This window comes from Barbus barbus, assembly GCF_936440315.1.
Source record: "Barbus barbus genome assembly, chromosome: 24".
Classification (NCBI taxonomy): Eukaryota; Metazoa; Chordata; class Actinopteri; order Cypriniformes; family Cyprinidae; genus Barbus; species Barbus barbus.
In genome coordinates this window covers 4,911,196-4,928,316 of record NC_136752.1, presented here as the reverse complement: position 1 = coordinate 4,928,316, position 17,121 = coordinate 4,911,196, and the positions used below count along the sequence as shown (strand labels likewise).

The 17,121-nt window shown below is 37.1% G+C and overlaps 1 protein-coding gene across 1 annotated transcript in view; it reads right to left on the bottom strand.

Moving 5' to 3' along the window:
* LOC306844122 (pleckstrin homology domain-containing family G member 3-like) overlaps positions 1 to 17,121 on the bottom strand; it is a 65,143-nt gene that overhangs the window by 46,758 nt on the left and 1,264 nt on the right. The window contains exon 2 of the mRNA XM_079376043.1: positions 4,591 to 4,657. Within this exon, the coding sequence (XP_079232169.1) occupies positions 4,591 to 4,639 (49 nt within the window). The 5' untranslated portion in view covers positions 4,640 to 4,657. The remainder of the gene's footprint in view (positions 1 to 4,590; positions 4,658 to 17,121) is intronic.

The window sequence follows — 17,121 nt, the reverse complement described above, 5'->3', positions numbered from 1 at the left end:
AAAAAACAGCTTGAGCTGTGGGCTTTCTTCTTTGGCCAGGAGAAAATATACTTGTGTGCATCAAAAAAACCTAACTTCTGTGGTTTCTGATATATCTGAAAAATCTAAGAACGATCCCCAATAACACACACCCTTCTTCTAAAGTTGTTTTTGCAGCATTTATGCAGTGCTTTCATTTGTCACAATAATGTAATGTTTCTGAAATATTTTCATTTGGAACTGTTTTTAATCAAGTTAAGTCAATTATTGCCATATGATATAATGAAATCAATAATATTTTAAGTCATAATAAAACGCATTTAATCCAAAACTAAAAACTGATATAGCACAGCTAAAGGTTTACATACCGTCAGTTACAGTTTAATGTTAAACACAGTCTAATCTAACTAACTAAAATAAATCAAAAAGCTTGTTTTACACACCTCCGTGTAGCTTTTATCTTTCAAACTGATGGTTTCCAAGACACCCAGGTGCACACGACTCAACAGGTGGAAAATCCTGCTTAACGTTTAGGGGTGTCTAGACAAACACCATCTCCTGCCACAAAGTTAACAAATCACATAACAGAAAATCCACCTTACAATGTTCACTGCCTGGTCTCCTTCACATCTCAAATGTAGAATAGTCGTAGGGTTAAAAATCTATTCAATTATTAAGAGTTTAGAGGCAGTAGTACTGTCCCACTCCCTATCAGAACAGACAACAACACATCACTAGCGGCTCAGCTGTGCAGAAATGACAGCTACAGCACACACACACACACACACACACACGCTAGAGCCTAAGTCCCACAACACGCTCACACAGCCACCGCAATGCATAACAACAGCACTGAGAGACAATTTACAGCTCACATGAGAACTCATTAAGACCATTTATCTGTTTCTGAGAACATAACAGTAATGATAATGAGCTGCACTGTGTTGTGTAACATATGCTGTGTGTTTATGTGTGAGGACCTCTCATGAGGAAAAAGTGGCGATTGCTTTAGAACGGCACATAAACAAAGACTAGGAAGTGACATAAATTGGAGTACATAAAGCTCACATTATGCCAACAACATCACAGCAAAACCTTTGAGTAATTTAGAATCTTTATCTCTAATGCATTACAATTAAATCAATTTTATAATTGCTTATAATCACAGTCAAATCGCACAGTGTGTGCAATTCAATTATTGGTGGAAAACTAAAAATTGCCTCTGGAGAAGTTGGAACAAATTAAAAATATATACATTAATGGGATTATTTTCATTTCAACTTGTGACTCGGTTATTTTCATATGCTGGTAGTGTTTAAAAAGCATATTTAAAACTGTTACACAGCTCTCTTCAAACTGTACTTCACATGAAATCTTTGACATAATCACCAAATGTTTAAATTAATGTTAAAGTGAGTGGATACAATTAAATATCTAATACTGGCAGATAAATATCCAGTAATGGCTGATACCGATAAGGACACATTGCTGTATGTCACTGGCTGCCCTCTCATGTGAAAGCTTTGGCTTTACACTAACCAGAGGAGACCGTGTGTAAAGTCTCTCCATTCACCTCCAGATAATCCAGTCTGTTAATCCATTTACCTGCTTTAAAAAGAACCCCAGGCATGTGCACTCTCTTGCACTCATGGCTCAAAACATGCACTTTTGCACACGTCCCAATATAGGGTGACCTTTTATTGTCTATGGTCTTGCCTTGTGTGTATGCCCTTGGCCTAAAATGCTCTTCATACAGTTTTGAGTGCTGTTGCTGCAGACCAAAACAAAACCCCACAATGTCCAATGTGATCTCATGAGTATTTATTTTATGTAAAATCTGGTTCTACTGTACTATTGACAGCATCTAAAATGTAAATAATTACGTCTGAACAACCATACCAATCCTTATTAATCTATGAATATTTATTAATTAATCAGCTGATTCTATTGTTTTTATGATTAATGAGATTGTTTTCAGTCTCATTTATTAAATGCAGTCGTCTTATTTTCTTAATTTGAAACTGTAATATTTCATTCTGTTTTGTGTGACGTCTGGTGCCAGCTCATTTCAAATAAAATAATAAAAAAAGACTGCACTTAAAATCTTTAAATGAATTAAATTCTTGAAATTGTTTAACCATTACTTTGCAATATTTGTTTTGTTTGCTGTAGGACACGGCAGGTCTCTGCGGAAATATTTAAATGCATAACACTGCTTACATTTGCCATTATTCTGTTAACCATATTCATGACATTATTCTTAGTGGTTTGGTGCAGGAAGAGGGAAAAAAGTTGTAAAAATCTAGAACCATAAGGTCTTGTTATTAATGATGAAGAGTAAATCTAGTTTTCACTAAAGTTTTAACTTTTTGAATATTTGTTATGCAAATAAAGTTTTACACACACACACACACACACACACACACACAGAGGTGTTTTACATGAATAGACAAATGACCAATGTCCTGTCCTGAATTACAACTTAAAAACACAAAACTCATGGATTAATGATTGAAGAGATGCAAATTTACAACTTTTATCATCACTTATTCATTACAATGGAATATGACTTCTTGGATTTTCTTTTATCAGACACGTTGCCTGCACTTTATCGTGCAAGGATGGATGTACAAAACACTTTAAATCTAAATAAAACATTATAAAACCCATTAATCTTACACTTCAATGCAGCAACATATATACTAAACTACTGATATAATATTTTGACTAAATAGCCAGAAAAGAACTGGCCCCCTGGTATAGCCTTGTTTCTGTTGTAGCCTGGTTTCCCTAGGTTTTTAATTTCTTCATTTCCCAAAATCAAGGTTTTTTTTTTCCTTGTCACAATTGCCATTAGCTTACACACTAGGGGGCTAAACATAATGTACAATGTATTATGTATTACATACAAGTATTAAGGCATGAGTTTCAGTTAATTTTCCATTTAAAGTGTGTCCACATTGCACAATTTTAGCCCCGGTTTTCAATCACAGACAGTTTTTTGGAAATCGTCAACAAAATCAGTGCTCATTCATGCGAGTGACAATTGTGTATGCATCGCAAAACCCCTGAGATATGTGTTTTGAATGGAAATGACATTGGCGACAACCTACAGCCAATCAAAGAGCAAGATACAGGGCAAGGAAAAGTTCAGAGGGAGGAGTTATAACAGACCTGCAACAGAACATCAGCAAGCAACCATTCTCTCCTTCATATTCTTCTTCGTTTATTTTTTATTTTTCACTGCAAATCAGTGTACAGACAACTTGGATTGTAAGCTTTTTGAGGCATTTGACAGGAATTGTTACATTATTTCCTGTATCAAGTCTCACATTTGTTTGTTTGTGAAACATAGTTGTTGGAGACAACTATTGTGTATTGTGTGACCACCTGTTCCTGATACGTCATGTATTGTACACACAACAGCAACAAATGAAACCCCAGACAGCCGTGCAGTGTGAGAAAAGCAGTGAAAAATTTACAAATTTCATAATCCATCACCACATAATGAATTAATGTATAGCAACAGCAACTTACAACCACTGTAAGTATATCCAATTTTACCCGCATACATAAAGCAACACATACTAAACAGCACTAAAAACCATGAATTTCTTGAATGCTGTTTCGAAACAATATGTAATGTGAATACAACTGACTTGACTTGAGAGCTGCAGAGTCTTCACACAAAGAACATATTTAAAAGAAAAAACGAATGAATAACAATATATTTTATTCACTGTCAATATAAATCTATAGAATCTACTAAATAAAATTCAGGTAACAACGTGCATACACACACACACAAACACACACATATATACAGTATGCGTGTATGTATATATAAAAATATATGTATATATATATATATTTATTTTTATTTTTTTTGCAAAGAACAAGCAAGAAATTACTTGCCACTGCACTAACTTCAACATAGCTCAGATGTTTTACTAAAAAAACCCAGAAAAACCTGAAACCCAACAGAAGGTTGCTGAAATACCTGCACACATTTCTTGAGTTAAAAACGCCAATTTTGTGTTTATGAAGACATATTTATGTTAGTAGACCTGTTTTTGAAAAAATGTTGAGATCCCTGAGTTCTATTTTATTCTACCCATTTTTAAACGCACAATGAACATCCAATTTCTCAAAGTCAATCAGTCATTTAGACAAATGTGTGTATAGTTTTGCACATCTCTATGAAGAAATAGCTGAAATACATGCACAGTACATGCACAAATTTCTAAATGTATCTTAAGAAACACAACAATAGATACATGTCTCTTGTAGCCTGTAGTGTATAGACTTTGCAGTTTCTTAGTTGAGACGTTCCTGTGGGCCTCATTCTCACTCCCCACTTCACAACATCAGTGCTAGAAAAGCAGCTTTATCGTGTTACGACGTCTACTAGTTATTTGGTACTTGAAACATTCTAAACATTCACTCGTGCACCTCTACAGGTGTAGTGACTGAATTTTTTTTTTTTATGTTTTTGACTTAATTGAATATTCTAGTATTCACAGCAACAATGCACAAAACACATTAATCATCTCACAGCAAAAAATATTAATTTAAAAGATGTTCATGATAACCATGAGAGTTGAGTCTTACCTTCACCCATTGGGACGTCCTGGGCTGTGCTATGAGATTTCTCTGGCATGGCACCGAGGCCTTACTCCTGTAAATTATATTAAAATATGAAGTCAACATCTCTGAGCTCCATTACACTAAATGCAGTTATTCATCATTATGTTTTTGACTTTACATAGGTTACATAGATTTTGGTTTTATTAATAATGTGTGTTAATTGATCTTTTGAAATCTTGTTTAATACAGTCACACTAATTGGGATCCTCGTGGTTTTTGTCTCTGACAAATATTGCCCTGATACAATCACCAGATATATAGTTTTGATTTGGATTCTATTAGTGAATTTGTCATTAGTCAATTAATCAAACAAAATTAAAGCGAACTAAAGAAAAATGCCTCACACTGTGGTACAACAGCCACACCAATGACCTTAACAAGGCTGCTCAGAAAATAAAGTGCAGGAGGAGTACAAGCTTAGAGGTTATTTGAGGGGTATGGAGGGAATAGCGTCTCTCTAGCTACAGATGGGCTCTGAAAGCTGCAAGAACCACATTTCAGCGCTCTCACAGAAAATAACCAAAACAATCGTAGGATCCTATTCAGTACAGGCTGACAAAAAACAAAGCTATAACAGAACCTCATATTTCCTTACAGCATAGAAGTAATAATTTTATGAATTTCTTCAATCATAAAATATCATATAAGAGGAAGAACTAACAACATTTATCCAATCCTCAAGGCAAACATGTATGTAACAACTGGAAGTTCTGCTTCCTGTAATCTAAGAACCTCTTCTCCTTATTATGCATTCCTCGTAGCTTTCTTTAGAGTATGTGACAAAGGTTTCAAGTTGGCAGTAATAAATATGTGACCCTGGACCACAAAACCAGTCATAAGTAGCACGGGTATACACGGGCAATAGCAAACAATACATGAACAAAACATGGGTCAAAATGATCGATTTTTCTTTCATGCCAAAAATCATTAGTATATTAAGTAAAAGATCATGTTCCATAAAGATATTTAGTAAATTTACCACTGTAAATGAATCAAAACTTAATTTTTGTTTAGTAATATGCATGCATTTGGACAACTTTCAAGGCGATTTCCTCAATATTTAGTTTCTCAGCCAAATATTGTACTATCCTAACAAACCATACATCAATAGAAAGCTTATTTATTCTGCTTTCAGATAATGTATAACTCTCAATTTTAAAAAAAATTGACCCTTATGGCTGCTTTTGTGGTCCAGGGCCATATGGAATGTTCCCCAACCAGCTGCTTGACTCAAAAAGTTTCTCTTTGCACATGTACAGTATTTGTGAAGCATTCGTATAGTTTGTATATTTTATCTTTTATTTTTTTAGTTTGTATAGGGTTAATACTTATATATAGTATACTTATAGTTAAATCTGTCAGTATGTTAGTTGTGTATAGGTTTATAGTGTTTTTTACTTCATTGTTGTATGTCTGTATTTATGTAGCACCGTGGTCCTGCGAGGCACGACATTTCGTTCCACTGTATGTCCCCACATGTAGCGGAATGACAATAAAGCTCAACTTGACTTGACTTAACTATATGCCAATCTCAAATATGCAATTTATAGCATTTTTTTATTTTTATTTAAGTTATCACAACAACTACATTTATATATGTAGAATTTTAGTCAGAATTTAGAATCCACCACATCTGAGACTGCACTTGTCAGAGTCACAAATACCCTGTTCATAACATCTGACTATAGCAGTGTAAATGAAGACATGTCAGATAAAACAGGTATGGTAAGTTAGGTATGGAGTGCCACAGGTATCGGTATTAGGCCCCCTGATTTTTTTCATTGTAAATGTTAATTCAGTATGATCACATTAGCCCAAAATCACCTCCACACTGGTAACCTGTCAGGTTTTGTATCAGTTAAAAAATGTTGCTAATTACTTACAAAGCCTTGAATGGCCTAGTTCCGCAGTACATGTTCAGTCTTTATGATGCTTTAATCCATCATGGCCACTGCGGTCACGAAATTCTGGTTTGTTGATAGTACCCAAAATGTCAAAAACCACAAAAGAGGTAGATGCTTTCCTACCTGGTTCCTAAACCCAGTAATAGTTTTCCTAGGACTATGCAAGAACTCAAAACACACTCTACATTCACGTAATTGTTTTTTCTTCTAACTGCATCATTTGTATAGGCTGTTATATTAGAAATATAGAGAAAGTTGTTTCATAGCAATATGCAAGAATTAACTGCACCAACAGCAAGGACAGCTAATTAATCCTATGATGGACATGTGGAAATAAATCCACTTCCTTTGGTTCAGGACAGGCCATAAAACAAAGGGAACATGAGGATCCCACACCCAGTCACCATTTCCTTATAAACAAATGATTCTGCCAACCAATATACCCTGTCATTTATCTTTTTGTGTATGTGTGGTCATTTGTTTGACCAGTGCAGCACTGGTCAGCAGTCAGCATGTGTGTATATATCAGCATTTAAGACTGCACTTTCTGTGAATATATCTTCAAGCATTTTCTCTCCCTCTAGTTTTGCACAAGCACTTGTAACTGCTGGGATGCTTTTGAGTGTCCATTAATGATTTCCTTCTATTATCTGACACTGAGGGTAAAAAGCTTGCTTAGATCAGCACAACAGCTGTGATCTGACCTCTACAGGTTGAAACCAAAGCCAATTGCCACCTCACTCTTAATACTACAGTATTGCCTAATGTCTAACATAAAAGCAGTACTACAGAATTTACCTTGTCATCATCAATATACCATACAGCAATTCTTAGAATTGGAATAATATGTGCATATCTTCTTGTCTTCATATCACACATTAACTAGCAAACATCTCCTCTGTCTATCCAGACCATTTACTAAAATTAGGATCAACAATGTTTTTGACACAACAACCTCTATAACACAACAATTTTGCTTCTGTACTAAATGTACAGTATAGCAAAAACAGCCCGTTTAATTGTAAGGAGTTCGGGAGAGGGAAAAATTATCAATAAAACTAAACTATAGTGCTATTTCAGACTAGACAAGATTGTATTTCAAAGACATAATTTTCCATTTTCTTATCCAGACAACAAAATCAGTAACAAGTCCAGCTCATAAAGACATTGTAAATATAATCCATATGAATCGAGCGGTTTAATCCAAATATTCTAAAGAGGCACAATTATTATGATGAACACATTTCATTTAGGCTTTTATTCACATACACTGAAAAAATGCAAATAAATCAAATATGATAAACGGAAGCTAAATCCTGCTTCCTTGACAAGTAAGAACAAACTTCATTGATTCTTGCGGAAGCTAAAATCAATGTGCTTGAACAATATTCAAAAACAAACTTCACTGGTTCTCATGCGTCAAGACTAGTTAAATCTTTTCATCATTTAAAATAATTGTGTCTCTACAGAAGACATGGATTCAAGCACTTGTTTCATATGCCTTCATGTCCTTTTAATGAACTATGAACAAACTTTCACCTAAAACTCTTCCACATTTAATTTAAAAATCTCTTCATTTATGTTTCAAAGATGAACAAACTTATGGATTTGGATTTGGAAAGATGTGAGGGTGAGTGATGACAATTTTCATATTTACTTACTTACTTACTTACTTTTACTTTTGTCATTTAGCAGACGCTTTTGTCCAAAGCGACTTACAAATAAGAAAAAGTAACTAAAACTAAAAAGTTACAACTCTATAAATACTATCTACCCACATATTTAAGAAAATAAAGAAATTAAATAAAATTAACACATGCATATAACAACAACATTTCAATAATAAACATATCAATGAAAAAATTAAATAAAAAGCTACTACTATCCCTTGCCGGTGTCCCTGCCCGGTGGAGTCGCACGGTAGAGTCGATGGTCTTTACACTCTTTACTTTTTTACTTTTGTCATTTAGCAGACGCTTTTGTCCAAAGCGACTTACAAATAAGAAAAAGTAACTAAAACTAAAAAGTTACAACTCTATAAATACTATCTACCCACATATTTAAGAAAATAAAGAAATTAAATAAAATTAACACATGCATATAACAACAACATTTCAATAATAAACATATCAATGAAAAAATTAAATAAAAAGCTACTACTATCCCTTGCCGGTGTCCCTGCCCGGTGGAGTCGCACGGTAGAGTCGATGGTCTTCACACTAAGAGGGCTTCACACGACGACTGCCGCGACCGCTGCCGCGGTATAATAACCTTTATTATACCAAACCAACAAATGATCATTTCAATTCAGCTGGACCCACTTTCCTGTTTATCAACTACAAATGGCCAAGCAAGTGCACACACTGACAAGATACACGATACAGTACGAGACCAAACGCGATTTCAGCAAACTTGTTTAAGTTAACCTATACCCTTTACCTGAAGAAATTTACAGGTAGGTTATCACAAAAATCCATCATCCTTAAGACTAATTCACAGCACACCTGCAGATGCAGAGCAACACCGACAGCTGACCGAGTACAGTCGCTTCTCAGACATTCCAAGACATGACAAACGCCAATTCAAGGCGTTCAATTGGCAAAAACAAGCACCGACCAACACCAACAGACAGCAACAGGGGTAACACACCGATCAGACAAAAGTCGACGAATGTGTTAGTTGTAGTTTGTTGGCGTTTGTATGAACTGGTCTTTAGCCTCCTTGAAGGTGAACTGTATCTTTTTTTTTACTGAAAATATTTTCTCCTCTTGAGAGACTTTATGCATACCCTAGCTCATACATAAAAAACGAAGTATATTTTGGGATTTAAAAGAGAAAGTGTAAACACTGTGGCTCTGTCATGCTATCAAAACACTGCTCTGTTTGTTTGAGCATCCAGACCAGCCTGACAGAGCCATTCTGAGGCAGAACTCTCTCTCTATCGAGCCAATGGCAGACTGGGGGACTGTTGAGGAAATCTTTTTGAAAACAATCTTTGTTTTAAAAAAAAATCCTGTCACTAACATCACAGAACTTATAACCCTCATCTTTTAAGATGGAAAAGTAACAACAATGACACTCAAACTGTGTCTCCTCTTGTTTCATTGACAATGTTCAGTTAACTATCAGTGTGTTGACTGCTTTAAAGGATGACTGAAAATAGGACTTTAAAAGTAGAGCTTAGTTGTCTCTGCATATTAAGCTGGGATAGGAGAAAGAATGTTAACATCTATGCTGTAATTGTTCATGGGAACGTGATGTTTTGCTTTTAAGTTCAATTGATTATTAAGATAATTATGTCAATATGTCAATGAAAAAGGCCATACAGTCTGAATCATGATTAAAGGCTAAAGTAGGATAAAGGCTCAAAACTGTGGCTAATCGAGACAAGCCACTTATGTTTTAACCAATAACATAAGAAATAACAATAACAAAGTTGTGCATGGTCATATTGCAGCCCATAGTTACACTGAGTCATTAACACTTGCCCATATATGACATTGGTTATCAAAAACGATTCTACCATTTCTCATCTTTTAAATTTGCCACCACAGTAATGAGCCAAAAGTCAATTTACTACTTTTAGTTACAAGGCTGATGGGAATACTCCTCTCTGAAATCTGCCTCTGGAATTTTTTCCAGTAGTTTGCTGAGGGTGAAATTTTGTCATGGCCAGATGAACTATATTTGCATCTTGGTTTCCAACCATTCTAAATAAAGTTATCAGTGTTCATCAATGTTAAATTACTTTCTCCTATTCAATCTTAACATTTAGCGACAACAGCAAGTTTATTGTGACTTCCCCAAAAATGCCCATGAAATACTGATACCACTCACCAAGTTGAAGTGACTCCTAAAGCTCCAAAAAGCAGGCATGATGTGACATGGAAACATAAGAAACGAAATCTTGCCCTCAGGCTTGGCGAAAAGGAGGGATGGGGGTTAAATGACACAGCTGGAGAACAACAATGAACAAACAGCCCCTCACAGCCCAGTGCCAGATCACATGACAAGGCAAAGCACAGATACAAGAGGGCTTATTCTGGTCGCATCTACGTAGCTCCACATTAACCTATGCACACTGACAAGTAGATATACACAAACACAGAACACAAATACGGATGTGCTACATTACGAGGTGGAAGGAATATTTTGAAAAACTAACTTCTCTTCATCTATTTGCAATAATGTGTCCCTTTGGAAGACTTGCATTAATATAGATTGGATTTCTTTATGAACTTTTTAGAGGTGTCGTAAAAGTACAGAAATCTCTTAGGTTTTTTGTTTTGAATATGAATCAAAGTGTTATGAGTTTGGAAAAACATGGGGGTGAGTAAACAGTAATATAATTTGGATTTTTTTGGTGAATTAATCTAATTTAAGCCTAATTTAGTGTCACAGAAAATTGACAGTATTCATTAAATTCCATAGTGGTTTTTTTTCCAATGGAAAAAAGAAACTCATACAGGTTTGGAACAACTTAAGCATAAGTAAATATCGACAGAATTTTCATTTTTGGCAGAACTATCCCTTCAAGTATTCAGTAAATTTTTAACATGGTAACACAACTTAATTACGGCTTCATCTATGTAATAAAAGAGGGATATATGTACTTATCCATATCAACAATATATGTATCAACAGGCTCAGGATTTCTTTCCAAAAATTGGCCTTCCCAGTCAGACAAAGTAGGACATTATACCATGCCTTAACATCAGAAGATAAGAGTCAAATGCATTAAAGTTTGGTTCCCAATCTGATCCAGAAAAACAAAACAAAACAAAAATATTCCAGTGCTGACCCAAATAGTATATTTTAGAGAATGTTCTAAAATCGACAACACGTTGTCACTTCTTTGACCCAAATATTCTTTAACCTTTGACATACTAACAACAATCCGTTGGACCTGAGTAGGTATCAGTCTTTGCTTTCATCTTTCTCTACTGAAGTCCACACTGCCAAATCCTCACATTTCCACAACAAGATCACCAGCGCTCCAGACATGCGTAATCTCTTCAGAACATTTAATTCTCTCCTCTGTCCCCCTCCTCCACCTCCCACCACTTTGATAACCGCTGACGACTTTGCCTCTTTTTTCACAGACAAAACTAGAACAATCAGTAACCAGTTCTCAACTCCACAGGACGTCCAATCAACCACATCCACTGCTCTAACTCCCATCTTCTCCTTCTGTCCCCTCACCGAAGCAGAAGTATCCAAACTTCTCCTCTCCAGCCATCCTACAACATGTCCTCTCGACCCAATCCCCTCACACCTTCTCCAAACAATCTCTCCCACACTCTTACCGGCACTCACACACATTATCAACACATCTCTCCTCACAGGCATCTTCCCCACAGCATTCAAGCAGGCTCGGGTAACCCCACTGATCAGAAAACCTACATTAAACACTTCTCTTTTAGAAAAGTACAGACCTGTCTCTCTCCTTCCATTCGTAGGGAAAACACTCGAACGAGTTGTCTTCAACCAGCTCTCACGGTTTCTTTCACAGTACAACAAACTGGATGCTAAACAGTCAGGTTTCAGGAGTGGCCATTTAACAGAGACTGCGTTACTTTCAGTCACTGAAGCCCTGCGAATTGCAAAGGCCGATTCCAAATCATCAGTCCTCATTCTGCTGGATCTTTCTGCTGCTTTTGACACCGTCAATCATCAGATTCTCCTGTCTACCCTCTCATCACTGGGCATCACTGGGATTCCACTTCGCTGGTTTGAATCCTATCTCACCGGTAGATCTTTCAGGGTGGCCTGGGGAGGGGAGGTATCCAAACCACATCAACTGGTCACTGGAGTTCCTCAGGGATCGGTTCTTGGACCCCTCCTCTTCTACACATACACTACATCGCTGGGCCCCATCATACATGCACGTGGCTTCTCCTATCACTGCTACGCAGATGACACACAGCTCTATCTCTCTTTTCAACCAGATGACCCAAAGGTAGTTGCACGGATCTCAGGCTGCCTGGCGGACATCTCGGCATGGATGAAAGAACATCACCTACAGCTCAACTTGGCGAAGACGGAACTTATTGTCTTCCCTGCCACTACAGCATGACTTCACGATTCAGTTAGGCTCATCAATGATTACCCCATCAACTTCGGTCAGAAATCTTGGTGTAATCTTTGATGACCAGCTGACCTTCAAAGAGCACATTGCAAAGACTGCTCGATCCTGCAGGTTTGCACTACACAACATCAGAAAGATCAGGCCCTTTCTGACAAAGCATGCTGCACAACTTCTTGTCCAGGCCCTTGTCGTTTCTAGACTGACCTACTGCAATGCTCTTCTGGCTGGTCTGCCATCAAACACAATCAAACCTCTACAAATGATTCAGAATGTAGCAGCACGACTGATCTTCAACGAGCCCAAAAGAGCGCATGTTACACCTCTCTTCATCTCATTGCACTGGCTACCAGTGGCAGCTCGCATCAAGTTCAAGACACTGATGCTTGCATACAGAACTACCACAGGCTCAGCACCCTCCTACTTCCACTCACTATTACGAACCTACATCTCCTCCAGAAGTCTGAGATCTGCTAGTGAGCGACGCCTTGTGGTACCATCACAGAGAGGCTCAAAATCACTCTCCAGAACATTCTCGTTCACCACTCCTGGCTGGTGGAATAATCTTCCCACCCCTATCCGTAATGCTGGATCCCTGTCAATCTTCAAGCAACAACTGAAAACTCATCTCTTTCGGCAGTACTTGACTTCATCCTAAACTAAAAAAAACTCTCACTTTTTCCCTCTATCTTTCTCTCCCTCCCTTACTAGCTTGTACTTATTTGAACAATGACTGAGACTTGGTGATACGAGCACTTCCTCTGTCTGATTGCCTCTTCAAGATGAATCGCTTTTTGTATTCCCCAATTGTAAGTCGCTTTGGATAAAAGCGTCTGCCAAATGACTAAATGTAAATGTAACAACAACTGGGAAAATAACTCAATTTTTCAATCTTTTTTTTTTATTCTGACAACTGCCTGATTTTGTGGCCTAATGGAATAAAAAAATGCCCACTAGTTCCACATGTCAGAATCTCAGTTAAAACAGTGTGTAATCTGGTTATTGTTTGCCTCATGAAACATCAAATTTGGATATCCTACTTATTTGGCATGTACTGTTTTTTGGATGTGAAGCAAGATCTGAAGACCTAGTGTGCCAAATAAATATCCAAAATGTGTGTTGGGAGACCTCTAGGATGAGGTTTGAGAAACACTGCACCTTAAGCTTATAAGCGCTGTACCTCTACCTCCATATGCAAAGAGACTTTTTACATATAACTCTTAAAGGTCCCATATTGTACACCTTTCTAGAGTTTTATTTTAGGTTCTGATGTCCTTAAGAATATATATTTGCGGTATAAGTACCAAAAACCACCTAAATATATTTTTACAGCTCTTCTCTCAGGAGCTCTGCTAAGAACAGGTCGATTTTGGCCTGTCTAATTAATATTCATGAGCCTATCCTCTGATTGGCCTGTTGTTTTCTGAATGACGCATGGCTAGGCCAACCACAGGTAACTAGGGTCATGTAGTGCTGTCCTCATAATTACGTCACCGCGCTAAGCTGGAAGCAGCCCATTCAAACCAGCGCAGATTCGGCTACATAAGGAGCTTAAAATATTTTCTTGTTGTGATGTTGAGTGCCAGAATCGACACAATACAGCCTCAAATTAGAAATTGGATCGCATACCTGCTGCCACTGCCAGACAAAAAAACGACGACAGCTGTGGTTAAACATGATAAATCGTCAAAAATGCTCGCGTTTGCAGCGCACACTTCTTATCAGAAAAGGTTCAATAAAGTATTGTCTTTTGTTGTTATGGGCACGTCTGAAGATTTCTTGCATCTATGTCGCATTACTATGTCGTGTATGAAATAATGTGTGTGCATATGTGTAAAACAGCAAACTGACGATTTATATATAATATGCTCGGGATGGTGACTGAAGGCGGTGTCTGAGTAGTTCGGACGTCACATTTTTACGGAAGTCACAAGGGCTTGTGAAAAGGCACAGCTACTTTATGCAGGCTGTGCGCGCTTTACTGTGGATTGACTGTTTTGAAACTTATATGGTAGTTACATAGCCCCTAGACCTCTGTTATCATGAAAAAAGCCAGGAAATTTCAGTTTTGACAATATGGGACCTTTAAAGGGGCAGCGGCCAAAAAAAAAATTCTAATACTACAAATAAGAGAGAGGGTGGAAATGGTGAAGAAAACCTAAACTGACTGTTCTATAAGACACTGTGACAAAATGCGAGGTCTCAGGGAAAATTTTATGAAAATAAAAAAAGTATATTACCCCACTTTCTCGGCTACATGATAAACACATACCATTCCCTATTGTGTGATATAATGTAGACATGTACAACATATCACAGTTTGAAAAGCTTCCAAGAAGCTCTGTCCAGTCACTGAAGGTCGGTAACTACCAGAGGAAGCAATAGACACAGAAAACTAAAAATAAGCACAGATATCATAGACATCTCTAGACAGCATGATGAGTGCTTCCAAGAAAGCTGATGCGCTACTAGTCCCTCCCAAGCCTCGCCTGGAGGCTACTAGATATTTTGTATGTCTCCCTCATCTAACATGTCTATTTTATTCATTAAATGTGAATACAAATTAAAATAATAATAAAGGCGATACAAGTTTTAAGATTTTACACTGTACATCTGTAAATCATGGGTTTATGTTCTTCTGTGCACTTCTAAGGTCAATAACATTGACAGGATGAATCATAGCTTGGAACAGGCACACAACCTGTTTTAATAACTGCTTGTTGCTTCCATCTGTGAAAAGGTCACCATGTAAGTCTGCTCTGTAGTAGGTCTAAAAAATAAAAAAATAAATCACCTAAAAAGCAAAATCAATAAAACATTCTCTTCTCTGGTTTAGCCTCCAACCTAAAACCAAATATTGTCATCCTGAAATTTATTTTAAACTGATTATTTTCTTTAGTTTAAAAGAAGAAAGAATGCATGGGATGCTAAAGTACTGTGAAATTCCTGAACTGAGAAACATCTGTTCCATGCTGTCCAAACAACTTGCTATGGTTCAAGTGGAGCATTACAGAGCCATTTTTAACAACGAATCCACAGGAATGGAAGGGTTAAGAAAGACTAAACACCATCCTATTGTTAGTACTTCTGCTGATTGTGTTTCAATGGTCTCATAACTCTTAAAACCTGGCACAGCCAATACAACACCACCAGTCAAAGTTTTAGACATCCTTGGTTGAATTTGTTTGTGATGTGACTGTTTAGACTTAAATACTTTAAATTAGCTATAGTTAGTGTAAACAATGTGCCAGAGTCTACTTATAAAATTAGTTGCCCAAAATGCGCCCAGCATACATGAGAACTTATTGAGTACATTAATAAAAATTACAGTTTTGCTCACTACATAAATACCATACATGCGTTTCTGTCATTGCGTAGCATACTCTTATTGTAAAATGGAGACAAATAGTGATAATAATGAATGAACATGTCTAAACCTTTGACTGATAGTGTATTTCAAAGAGCAGCAGATTTAACAGTCAAATAACAAACCTCCAATATCAGGCTAAGGCAAATATTAGTCAATGAACTGAGTTTGTTTAGTGACATCAAGTTTCCCTGGTGATAAAAAACTGTGGTACTAACAAGAACCCACTGCTGCATCTTTTGGACTACTCACCCATTCTAGCGATTAGTTATCACCCAAATTGGAAGTCTTCTAGGAGGTGGAAACATTCAAACAGCAATAATAAAAAACCTTAAGCAAGGAATTGACTACAAACTGGAGACAAGTGCATTTTTTAAACAGAGTGGCCCTTCCTTATCTGTCTAGGATCAGGAAATGAAAGAAGCCGTCTGGCACCCTAGCCGGCCAGAGGCAGGACTGGAAAAGGAACCGGGTGTGTCCACAATTCTATCACAGGTTTAACACACTCTCACATGGGACCCATTAACAAAGACTTCCCCAACCTGTTAGTGCCATGAATCAGTGGCTATATCTCAAACCTAATGAGATGGCTATATCTAGACAGCATTTGGGAGCATCATAAGCTACATTCACACTGGAGTTCCTGAAATTCCTGAAAGCTGCTTCTCCGTGAATGCAAAGCCAGAGTGCCAAAACGTGTCTGTGTGAACAGAGCTAATGTGGGGTGTTGCTGTAGTGATAAAAGAGCAGGGCTTCAAGTATAAGAGCACAGATTAAGGAAAAGCTCCAGTCATGTAGATAAACAAAATTCTGCAATGCCAAAACTATTTTTCAACAGAACAACACCATTTTTCCAGACATATTCCAAAATATTTATGTAAAAGAAGCTTTGAACATACTCAAGAGTCAATTCAGCTCACAGCCTAACTGTAGTTGAGCACTTGTTGCACATAGAAGTAGCACATGCTGGCTAAAATGAATCAAGCCGAGTGTTTTGAGGAAGAATTAATCACTGGTCGGGTCTCGTATATTGTATGTCGGTCAGATGCTCCTTCACTAAGTGGGCAGTTCTTCACCATAATAAACTACAATGAGAACCTGATTTCCTGCACAAGTTAAACGTCTGAACTTCCACAAAT